At 44.9% G+C, this 12,453-nt stretch overlaps 1 protein-coding gene and 1 long non-coding RNA gene across 5 annotated transcripts in view; one reads left to right on the top strand and one right to left on the bottom strand.

The window, feature by feature from the left end:
• Window positions 1-12,453, bottom strand: part of MMD (monocyte to macrophage differentiation associated) — a 40,396-nt gene that overhangs the window by 14,547 nt on the left and 13,396 nt on the right. Inside the window, exon 1 of one of the 3 annotated variants that reach the window (XM_064395890.1) lies at window positions 1,805-1,938. The exons of 1 other annotated variant lie outside the window; for it this stretch is intronic. In XM_064395890.1, coding sequence (XP_064251960.1) covers window positions 1,805-1,833 — 29 coding nt within the window. In that variant the 5' untranslated portion in view covers window positions 1,834-1,938. Of the gene's footprint in view, window positions 1-1,722; window positions 1,939-12,453 lie in introns of those variants that run through there. One more of the 3 variants, XM_064395887.1, reaches the window with a different exon arrangement.
• On the top strand, window positions 2,340-11,247 carry LOC135284407 (uncharacterized). 2 transcript variants are annotated; one of them, XR_010349833.1, is made up of 3 exons: window positions 2,340-3,371; window positions 3,470-3,572; window positions 3,666-11,247. It is a non-coding gene; the product is annotated as an uncharacterized LOC135284407 (long non-coding RNA). The 2 variants fall into 2 exon arrangements; XR_010349832.1 differs by having other exon boundaries at window positions 2,340-3,572.

Genomic DNA, 12,453 nt, shown 5'->3' with positions numbered 1-12,453 from the left:
ACTTATAATGGCCTCAAAGATCTGGATTTTTTTAGTCTTTTCAGGAAGTATATTTCCTTTATTCAGCTCAAAATACCTCATACTTCCTTTTACCAGCTTAAAAGCACATTCCCTGTTTTTGTGCCTTTCTTTCTTTGTGCTTTCCAGCAGCAGGAGAAGCCATTTAGACCTAATAAACCACAAATAACAGCATATGAGAAACTGCAACAATGTGGGCGTAACTCCACAAAACCGGCAGTAGTATCAAATGGGGTTAAAAATTTCTTCATCATCTAAAAACATGCTTCAGTATCTAGGATGTTATCTAAGCTCTTTGTTTTCAAGAGGAAAACAAAAAATATATAAGCAGGTCAAAACAGATCTGATGACCACCCAGATTAGATGTTGAAGAGAAAGGAAAGGATTTATTGAAAGCTTGCTTGGACCAAATTTGGCTTTGATCAAATTCATTCAGTTAAAGTAGATCCATCTTCCTCCACAGTAGGCACCTTCCTTCCTGGATTTGACAGTATCTAGCCGTCGTTTGTAACTGTTCACATAATCTTTACTATCGCTCAACATCTGAGGCACAGAAATAATTCAGATCAGTGCAGAAGCAGTTCCCTTATTTGGAAATATCAGTGAAATCCCACGCTGTGTGAAGGTTCATGTACTTACAGCACGATACTAAAGATAAAAGGAAACCTGCAATACTCTGAGAATCCACAAACAACTCTGCTATCATAGATTGTGTCATGGAAAAAAGTGTCTGTGCATCCCACCGACCTCCCCAAAGCCTCCCCAGCCTTCTGGCAAGAATGAAAGGCAGCAATTCAAGCGAAGAGTGGGCAGCAACCACAAGTCACCCCAGGTGCTGCAGCACATCTGAGCTCAGGGGCAAGGGACCAGCCAGCCGAGGTGTGGGCTAGCACAGAAACCACGTCTGACCGCATTTATATTTTTCTCTTTGAGTTTTATTTCCCTTAGGTTTCAGTTTCTTGAGCAAGATGGTGAAAGGAGAGCAAAAGCAGCCCTATGGAAGGTACCTGGTCAGGGAAGCCACTGTGAAATTGGCCTCACCCAGGAGATGGGCTGTCCATCAGCTGTTACTGGCCTGGCGTCTGGACAATGAAGAACCAAAGCCCACAGATGTTTATCCAAGAAGCACAACTGCAGTTACCCAGTCAACCTCCCCGTGAACATGAGCAGCATCTAAAGCTGAATGAGGGCTGATTTTTAACCTGAAAAAGCACAGATTTAGACTGGATACTAGGAAGTAAATCTTCCCTGTGAGGGTGCTTGAAGCCCTGTCACAGAGAAGCCACGGCTGTCCCATCCCTGGAAGCATCCAAGGCCAAGTTGGACAGGGCTTGGAGGAACCTGGTCTAGTGCGAGGTCCCGCTGTCCATGGCAGCCGGGTAGAACGCGATGAGCTTTAAGGCGCTTCCAGCCCGGAGCGTTCTGTGATTCCACGGTACCCAGCGCGCCCTGGGAGCAGAACAAGAGCTCCGTGGCCCCGCGGAGCCGCACGGGCCGGCGGGCGCTGACCCGGCCCGGCCCAGGAGCCACAGGTCGGGCCCCGCTGTGACACAGGGCCGGACGCGCGAACCTTCACCCATTTCACGGCGGCGATGAACAAACAAGCACACAAACAAAGACCCTCCTCACCGCCCACTCGGGACCTCGCTGCCCTCCCCGCCCGGCACCGGCGAGAAAATCCCAGCTCCCCCACCCACCCCTCACCCGCCCGGGGGTCCCATCCCGCGGGGAGCGGCTCGGGCAGGCAGGCGGATCCCATCCCCGCCGGTGGTCGCGGCGAGCTCACCTCCGGAACCGCTCCCGGAGCCGCCGCATGGGTCCGGGGCGGGCGGTCGGGCCAGGGGGCTGCGGGCGGCTCCGGGGGGGGCTCGGGCCGGGCTCCGGGCCCGCATTGGCGAGCGCGCGGCCGCGGCGCGCAGGACGGCGGGCGCCGGGCGGGCTGAGCGCGGGCCCGGGCGGGCGGCGGCCGCTTTAACCGGCCCTGGCTGCGCGCAGCCCCCGCCCCGGCCCGCCCACCGCGGCCCGGCGCGGGAGGAGCCGGCCCGGCGCGGGCACCCGCGGCATCGCCGCTGCCGGGTGGGACCGGGGAGCGCCGGGCTGGGAGCGGGGAATGGCGCTGGGGGAGCGCCCGGGGGAGGGCGGAAGCCGCGGCCCGGCTCCCGAGGGCGGCCCGGCTCCCGAGGGTTCCCGCAGGCCGTGGATGGCGGAGCCGGGCTGGCGGTGCCCAGGGCCCGGTGCAGCTCGTCCCGCAGGGGATGGAGCAGCACCGGGGGACAGCGGTTTAATCGCCATTGTCTCAGCTCGTTCGTCAGAGAGGAGGGCTTGGCGGTGGCAACACGCTTCCTCTTCCCAGTGTGGGAGATGTAGGAGCCTTTCTGCGAGCGATTCGGCACAGGCTGACCCGGGTGACTTCAGCCACCCGCCCGTGGGATCCATCCCGGCGTGGCACAGGAGAGCACAGCAAAACGCCTTTATGTGGCTTTGCTGGCACATAAACCTGCACATGGGATCATTTACTGCTTGGCGGAGATGAACTGGCTGGCGGGGCTCCCCCAACTCCATGCTCTAATCTTACCTACTCAAACCTAACTTTGCCAAGCAAGGGTTATTTCAGTAAGTGATCATGCCAAGCATGTTTCTGTAAGGTGGATGTGGTGTTGCCTTGTACAGTACAAATCAGATGGTTAATTAGGAGAATATTAATATTATCATTATTAGAATTCTATTTACACTATTCTTCTAATCTAATATCTTGTTTACAGTGGGATTTTGAACAGTTCCAGCCCTCAACAAAAGCGATTAGTAGAGGCACACCAAGGCAAACCACGGGTTTAAACCATATTCAGTGTCAACATCTTTCATGGCAGGACTGATGCAGACAGGATCTGCTGGCAGCTGTGCCATGGTTTCTAAGTCATCTCCTAAGCTAAATGTGTCACCTCTGCCAGGTAACCACCTCCAGCACAAGGAAGTGTGAGTGTCACAGCTTGGCTGCATGTCAGGCTCACTCTGACTGTTCATGGCTCTCAGTCCCCTTTCCCAACTGTTCCCTGGTGCCAGCAGTGAGCAAAGGATTAGGTGGTAACAGTTTCGTAAACTGCAGTGGCAAGACTTGCCCCTCAGTTTCTGTAGTTCTAGTAAAGAATAAACTCTTCTGATACAAATTTCAGATTTTGTTCTCCAACAAGGGCTTGATTGCTGCTAGGACAGGTGAGGCTGGGCCAGAAGACTTCTGCAGACAGCTGCTCAGTTTTCCTGAAAAAGGAGGGCAGAGCTTGATGCTGGGAAGGAGAACTCCTGAAATGCAGAGCCGAGCTAGTTCCCTGAGAAATACTCCCATTAATCTCAGTGAGGTATCACTGTTAATATGTTGGTATAATCTGTCATCCGGTTTAGCAGTGTCCCTGGTAATTAAGTTTCATATTGCCTATGTTATCTGTTAACCCAAAAGGAGCAAAGTTTGAGGGCGCTGCTGAAGAGCCCAGACCTGCACACAGCTGCATTTCAACAGCAGAAGTGCCAGCAGTATCCCAATATCCTGACTTTATATTGAGGTAGGGCTTGTGGTGATGCAGCTGCCTTCCTGCTCAGTACCACACACCCATCCTTGCATTCCTCTGCAGCTCCCCAGTAATTTGCACTTTCAGGGTGTAGAAACGTTCTGGAACCTGTGATGTGTACACCATGACTGGAAGGCTGGCTGCTTTGTGGTTCTGGCAAAAAACTGGGCTGACCCCTGTAAAATGAGTGCACTGACCCCTTCAAAGGTGCACACAGAGGTGTTGCATCTTGTCTCCATCTCCTCTCATTCCCTCTGCTCCTCTTTGACTCTTTCTTCTGCCTTCTCCCAAGCCACTGTCATTTTCATTTCCTTTCCTGCTGCCTTGTACATTTGATCTAGATTCTACCCACAAATATATCAGAGTTTTTCTCCTCACAGTTTTCAAAGCCTGTTTTTCCACCTTTGTTCTGTGGATACAGATCTCAAACCAGTGTAACTTCCTGTTGCTGGAGCATCAAAGATATACAAATTCAAGATACAGTAAAAAAATAAAACAAACAACTGTTCAGACTTGTTTACTTTGAATGAAAATAAGAACATTCATATCATGAAGCTTGACTGAGTGGAACCAGGTTAAGAATGCCCCAACCATCATGACAGTGCTGATGAAACTGGAAGATTTTTTTACTGGAAGTCAGTGTCTATTAAGGAGAGCGCTAAATTACTCAGCACAGGTATTGGTAGAGCAGTCCTCACCAATAACATATTTTTAGTACCAGTGACTCTTGTTGAACTCATCTCTGTAATTGTTTTTGATGATAGAATGACTCAGAGTGCCCTAAAAACATGGTAATAAAAGAAACCCCTTATTATGGACCAAGGAACCATTAAGTCTAAATCCTAAAAATTGGCATTCAGCATACAAGATTAAGGAAGCAAAAACCTTGCTAGTTTGGTTACTCTTATTTATAAAGTAAGAAAAAACAGAACCTTCAAATACCTTAAGTAGTTTTGATTAAAAACATTCTTAAGACTAGAAATATGTCATTGTGCACTCAGCCAGAAATGCATTTTAATAAATGAGTCAGGGTTAGAAGAAGAATGAGAGAACTTTTCTTACTGAATGCATCCCTGTGGTGGGGCCCAGTCATGTAGTGTGCTTGGAAGGAGCAACATACTAAACATGGACAGCGAGGGGCTGATTAATAAGACATTTAACCTATTATTTTTTCATGGGACAAAGAGACTTCAGTTCTGTAAGGTATTTGTAAAATGGGTTTCCAAAATGAACCAGGCAATCCCAGTCTGATACCCAGTAGACACCCATAGGTGTTTGCATAGCAAATCTGTTACTAATTACAATTCTTGACACTCAGGAGTACATGAGCTGTGTGGTTTGCACTTATTATTTTTAGGTCAATTTGTACCCATATACAATCTCCTGCCTGCCCTTCACAAGCACTTTCTACTTGTCTAGAGGTGGAGGAGTTTAAACTGGACTACTGATGAACTGTCACATAAAGACATACTGAATTCTGAGACATTGAATATCTGTACAGGATTATGCAAAGAGGGACACACAATTAGGGTCTGTAGTTTTCTCTGCATTGCAAAATTGTCCTGGGTTGTACAAATCCATCAAATGAATAGGCAGGCTCTGAAAGCTTCCTTTTCCCCACCCAAGATGAAAAATGTAATTGCCACTGGGATGCCAGAGGTGAGTGAGATTCTGTCAGGAGGTTATATTGATAAAAGTAAACATCCTGCACAAAAGCTGAGTTTCTTTTGGCCGCTTGGCACAGATGAGTTCTTATTACAAGCCTGCACAATAACCCTGATCTGTTAAACAGATAACAGAGAAGCAGTTCCTCAGTTGCCAAAATTATTTATTTTGTGACAAGACACAGCTAATGCTCCCAGCTACTCACTTTTTGGAGCTGGCAGTGGTGATGGGCTGGCTGCAGAGGCAGGCGAGCAGGACACCATGGCTCAGGGAGCCAATTAAATGCAGTGGGGAGGGAGCAGAGCAGCACAGCTTGGTGAGGCACAGGAAATGGGTTTGGCAGGTGAAACTCCACTCCCAGTATACACTGGAGAGTAAATCAAGCATTTGGGGTAAATAAGGGGGAGAAAAGTACCCTTCTGCTTTCTTTTGATTTTATAACAAACAGAATATGAGGATTTAGCCTTCCTGTCTTAGGGGTGTGCATGGTAATGGAGGAAGGTGGTGGTTTCATTAAGGTTTGATTTAGAAGCTTTACCACTAAAGCTCTTTCCTTTTCTTGGATTTAGAGAACACAGGGTTTGGGCTTTGTTAGCATGTTCAAGGACATGTGGCAGCAGAACTACCCTGAGAAAAGTTTATGCTTTGTGTCCTGCAGACAGCATGGATACAGCTTTTTTTTCCTTGCTGCAAACTGACCCAGATTTCTGCTTTATTTACAGTCTTTTTGAGCATAGTGTGAAGGAAAGGCATTGCTTTTGGAAATGCATGTCAATGGTCTTGTGAAATGAGCATCTCTCCCTCCCTCAGCCTTCCCCCAATCTAATTAATAAGGTCATCCCACTGAAGGCAGGCTTATAAATAGCTTTCCAAGCACTAATGGAATTAGTTCTGGCCTGGACAACTTTTCCAGGGTGACACAGGTATCGAAGAAGGGCTTGCTCCTTGGCATAGACAGCCACTTACAGCAGGAAATGTTGAAATGTAAACATCTACCTGATGGCCCAGCTCTTGCTGCCAGCACTAAACCTGAAATGGGATTACAGCATTGCTACTCACATCGTGGAAAGACTTGCAAGTGAAACAAGGCATTTTAGAGGGATGGGCCTTGTATTAGATTACATTAGTCTGGATAATGAAATGTCAAATTCTGATGAAGGTTTCTCTTCTGTCACTATTTCTGAGGAAAGTGTATTTTTCATGTCCCACAAACCCACAAGATTTTGTGAGGATAATAAACAGTTACCATAGGGAATAAAATCGAAGTACTTCCAGTTGATAAGAATCTTTACTGTGACAGCATTTAATGGGAAAGGACTAGCACAGCTATAAACTCTCAAAAGAGTGATGATTGAAAATTGACTATTTAAATCATCAGTGAATGGAGCCGTTGAACCCCTTCAAAACCAATGGCTGAATTACTAACATTTAAAATCTGGCATGAGACTGGAATTTTATAATGAAAATAAAACCTAAATGCATCATAGAAAGTGTAAGCTCTGATTGTTTAAAAAACTTGAACCAAAATGTAAAGAGAATGTATCTGATTCAATAACTTCAAATCAATAAGCATGAAGCTCCTGAAAACAGGAGACAAACATGAAATTATAATATGATTATCTATGTGACTAATGAAGTTTAATTACAGTAAAATAATGGAGAAACATTATTTCAGAGTCTGTTCTATTTGTTCTATCTTCACAGTCTGTTCTTCTATTCAGCCTGTGTATTGCAATAGTCCTACCATGTATTGCATCTCCAGTAAACAAAAGGAGATTTCAAAGATTTCAAAATGCTTATTGGGAAAACTGATGAAGGTCAAATTTTATATAAAATCATCTTCTCAATCAAATTCTATGCTGTTGCATGTTCTGAATATAACCTTCTCCTTAAATGAAGAAGCTGACATGAGGGCAGGAGGTGCTTCTTCACATAAGTGAGAAAAGATCACTTCTTTAGAGAAGGGGAGAAAAGCAGTACTTTTCAGTCTCTGAAATGGCCTTGGACCAGCTGCACAAATTCTGAGTCATCAGATGAATCAAGTCTGTTAATGACTGCAGAGAACTTTTACTTCAAAAAATGCAGAAGCATCCTGCTTTCAGATATTGATTCTGTAGTGCTTCCTTTGGGAGGCTTTAGTCATAAAGGTGCCAGATTTCAAGTCTTTTTTAGAAATAAAAAATGTGAGAAAGGTTTGGCTTTTAGTAATTGTACCATAAAAAAGATGGTGGCCCACAGCCCTTGGAACATCTATCAGTTTCTCTAGCAGAAATCAGTATGGAATTTTGGCTGACAGCCAAAGAGCAAGTTATTAAAGGTAAAATTCACTCATAAGGAGAATTTTATATGAAAGGCCAAATCAGGACAACCTGACTCAGGAGCTAAGCAGCTGCCATTGCCTTCAGCTTCAGACTGGAGAACACCTGAAAAATCACAGCTGAGTTTCTTAAACCAAAGGGACAAGAGTCATGAGGATCTGTGTTCTAGTCTGCCTTTAGAAAGTCTGCAAGAGAGAATAAATAATTACTGTACTGTATGGTAACAGTATATCCTCTCAGTGTCATTAGATCCTAAGAGATGAGGTCTCTCTCCCCATCCTCCAGTTGTCTCATAATTGTGGCCTGCAAAGAAAAGCCCCAGCTGTACCCATCCTTGGGGAAAAAAGACCATTTTTGCCCTCTCTCAAATGTAGGATTTTAGCACCCAGAAATGGAGGCTTTCGAAGACCTTTTTAGCATGTGTTACCCATGCAGAACAAAATTATTTCTCTTTGGACCCAATATTTTAATATATCTCCAAATTCTTCCATTTTCAGAAGTAAATGAAAAATGTTCACCCTTGTACCAAAGCCAAAATAAAGCAGCTCTGGATTTAAATCCTGGTCCACAGTGGACCATCTTTAACTGATGTTTGTAACATGGACATGCAAAATCCTTTCCCCTCCTTTCTTCTCCCTATCACTGGGATTTTGTTCTGTGAATGTCTGCCATCCACTGTTAATGTGCCAATCACTCTTAATTCCTTATCTTTGACATCACAATCAATGAAGGGAAATAAGCTGTTACTTAATGGGGCTGACACAAAATCCATTTAAGCTAACGGAAAGACGCTCCTTGTTTCCTATCAGCCCTAGGTCAGGCCAGAGTGAACAGAGTGGGTGGAATTTAGCCTGTCATTTGTCATCTGAGAGGAAATGATTCCTACATCCCGTTTGGACTGCTTAGAGATTTTAAACATATTTAGCAAAAGAAAACAGATTGATTTCTTGTCAGTTGTTGAATGGTTGAAATTTTACTCTGGTTGGATAGTCTCTCAGTTTCAAATGCTACTTAGTTTTAATATTAAAAAAAAAAAACAAAACCAAATTTAGGAGAGAAAGATCAAGGTGAGTGTAAGTCAGTGAAACTGAAGAGGCACTGACTATCCTGTGCAGGTCATGAAGCATCATCTGCACAGGAGCTCAGCCTCGCAGGCAGGGGCTGCACAGGGCCTGTGAACTCAGCCTGCCCTTCCTGCCAGCTGACAGCCTCTCAGTGTTACTTATTTTAAATGTATTTATCCTAAGTACACTTGGAGAGGGAGAAAACATCTGTACTCCAACACATAGAGTTGTCTCAGGTCTTCTAGGTTTTGTAAACAGACTTAATAAAATATGAATCCATTTTTCTCTATTGCTTGCAAATATTTACAAATATTTTTCAGAAGCAAAATGAACATGTTCTTTAATATAGCCCAACAAACATCAGACACACTGTCCCTACTATATCTCCCAGTTTGAATAATGCTTGTTAGCCTTGGGAAGAGGGAGCAGAGTGCCTGGCAGGGACAAGAGGATCTGAGTGATTGTCTAACTTGCAATTCCCCTGATAAGTTTAGAGACTATTTCTGCAGTGTTTCTGCAGAAATAATATCTGTTATTTAAGGACAAAAGTCAAAATGTTCTGTTTCTTGGTTATGGTGTGTTACAAAGAGTAAAGGGAGTTCTGTTTCACCACGTCCCTTCTGAACAGCAGGAAATTCTTGGGATATATCATTTAGTTGCTGGTGGTCAGGCCAAGTTGCTGAGAGGTCAGAGGACTTGCAAGAAACAGAGACATCAAGAAGTTTGATTTCAGTGCAAATTTGTCTACTCTGCTCCAAACAGTGATTGCAAAACAAGTGTTACTGCTGCTGGCAAGCTTTGTGAGGCCTCACATCCATCATCCACTTAGTTCTGTCTGTCCTTGAGTCAGAGTTATAAATTGTGTTATCTTCGATGGCAGGGATGAGTTTTCAGACAGACTCTGACCTGACTTCTCTTCCTGCTGTGGTGGATGAAAGTCTACAGCATTCCAGTGATATTGGGAATGCTCTGAGGATTGGACTCACACAAATGAAACTCTGACCCCTCACATGATTGCTGGAAGGACTAAAGGCGAAAAATCCCCTTATACTTGGGAAATTTTTAGGAGCCATTTGGAAAGCGATTGGGTAAAAACAATCCAGAGGGGGCACAGGAGTCCCTCAACTTGTTTTTAAAATCTGTCAGACAGCAAATTCCTGTCCTCCAGATTCCTGGGTCTTGAGGCTCAGTAGCAATATTTATAAGGAGAGGCTGGTTGAAGAAAATCAATAAATAAACAGACAATGCCCCGATGAAGAGCTGAAATAGAGATTTTTGTGGGCACAGCTCATGTCTTTCCAGAAACTGTTCCTTCCCCGGGGCTGTCACTTCTGAGCTGTTCCTGGCTGTCCACAGAGGGGAGTGGGGATCCTCACTAGGGCCTAACCTTGTTCTGCTGCACTGAGCATTACAACCTCTTATCTGTTGCTTGTGGGTGCTAAATTGCAAGGCCACATTTTTGGGAACAGAATGCAGAGCCTTGGAGGAAGGCCATGCTTTCAAACTCTGTGTCCTCAGCAGCTTCCCCGGCACTGGGGCCGCGGTGCTGGCCGGGGATCAAAGCCCAGGAATTCTGTGCTGTGCTCAGGCTGTTCCTCCTGGCTGAGGTCACAGCACTCTCCTCCTTTCTGTATGGTTTCTGCAGGATCAGTTTTATAAATGACAGGGTAAGATACAGCCCTGGTGTGAGAGTGGGGCTGGGGAGGGCACAGGGCTGCTTGTGTCCCTGACAAGCCACCGTGGTGGCATCTGCCCTCGGCTGACCCCGCTGGCAGCTGTGCCCTGTCCTGCTCCTACCAACTGCCCAAGGCTCATTCAAACAGCCTCACATCTCATAGAAATAGGAATGGTGGCTTCTGAACTGCCTCCAATTCCTTGGAACTTTACAGGACTCTTGTAATAGCATTTTACTTAAATTCTAGAAAAAAACCCCAAAGCTATTAGCAACCTGGCCCTCAGAAAAACCTCTGTGGAGGTTTAGTCAAAATGACAAAATCTCTATCCAAAATTTATAAAGGCATTTTCAGTTTTTCAGTGGAAGTCCAGATTCCCATATTTTGGCAGTAGACCTGTACTGGGTACATTTGCTCTAACATTAACCATTTAAAAGCTCCTCTGTGCCCTTAGAGACAAAAAGGAGAATGCTTCCTTTGAGGAAAGATGCCCCTTAGCAGAGGAGAGGAGATACTCTGGAGGAATTAATCTCTTCCCATTGTTCTTGAGTTTTGAGGGGGGGCAAAGGCTCAATTTTTGGATGGTGACATTAATCCCACACAAACTGAGCCATAGGCTGTGCCCCCGCTTGCAACTCCTGCAACATGGAAGGTTAAAATAAATGCTTGTTAAACTCCAGGCTGTATAGTGCATGACACATTAGAGCTGCTTTTAGTCATCAATATATTGCTATTTAAAGATGACTGAGACTTTTAAGTCTGATGATTATTCACATTGAAAGTGTTTCTTTTTCATTTGAGATTTTATGCTGTCATGCAGACATCTCCATAATTAAATGTGTGCTTGACTCTTTCTGTCTTCAGTTAAGTAGACATTAATGGGAACCTACCAAAAACAACTGCCAGAAATCTTCCTGCACTTTAATTTAAAAATATTAATATCAAATTACAGTGATGATAAAAGTCCAATATGAGATCACTAAAGGGAATCAAGGATAAATGGTTTTGGAATAATCCAAGGTAGTTTGTTCAAGCTGCTCCTTTTCTCCCAGCTTTTCTATACAGCAGAGACCTATTCTCCACAGCATGAGGAGGGGTTTAAAATTAAACACTTTCAAGCACAAAATCTCTCCACTTATAAAAGAGTAGTACTGAAGTTGCAAAATCAAAGACCTTAATAATAGGGAGCACCAAAATTCAAGTCAAGTCTGTCTTAGCCAGTCTCTGTCTAATATTGCACACCATTTAATGCCATAATCAAACATTTTTCCTGTGGGAAAAATCACACAACTGAATGGACTATGTTCACTTTGGGAGTAGCTACTCAATATTTCATTTTTCTGTGTGTGGCATAGGGTTTAATCCAAGCTGGGGGGAGAGGTCTTACACAGTGAAGTCTTAATAATCTGATCTGATCCTTAGTCATTTACAGAGCAGCCCTAATCTAACCTGGGCACTGAATCCACATGCTAAAATTTTCCTGTGATTTTTTTTTTTTTGTCTTTAGAATTTTCTTTCTCTACAGTAAGAGCAAATCACCTGCTGCAGTGCCTGCAGAAGGGAACTGCCTCACTGAGCAAACAACCATGGCTTGATCCTGCCTTCCCAGGGAGCAGATGGATGCTTGAGATAACCTGAGGTATAGATGGTATCGTACCACTGACTGCAGATCCAAAAGGTGCTCTTTTTACAGCCACTTCCCAGGCCAAAGCTTTTCCCTGTGCAGGAGGATTTCCATCCTTGCAGCATTGCTCTGTCATGCCTTTGCCTCTGTTCAGGCTATGGAGTGGGGCTGAGCTACACCTTACACAACCTGCAGAGCAAACTGGAGGCCCATAACACAGCCAAAATTGGATCAATTCTTTTGTGACAAGTGAGTGGGACCTTAAATGGGTATGTTGTTTGTACTCATCCCTTTGCTGCTAAGGAGCAGAGAACAAATATTTGTACAACTGCCTTCACAAATCCAGTTAACATAAACCCTCTGCCCTCCCTGCAATAAAAAGCTGCCAAAAAAGATTGGCTGTTCATTAAATTTTGCTGTGGGTGATGAATGTGGCTGCCTCCAAAAGCAGTCCTGCCCTCAAGACTGAACACAGCCTGGCAGGAGTGACCCAGCTCTTCTGACTGGCTTGGAGGGCAGATCTTCAGCCTC

Source organism: Passer domesticus, chromosome 20, assembly GCF_036417665.1.
Source record: "Passer domesticus isolate bPasDom1 chromosome 20, bPasDom1.hap1, whole genome shotgun sequence".
NCBI lineage: Eukaryota > Metazoa > Chordata > Aves > Passeriformes > Passeridae > Passer > Passer domesticus.
This window is presented reverse-complemented; position numbering and strand designations above follow the sequence as displayed.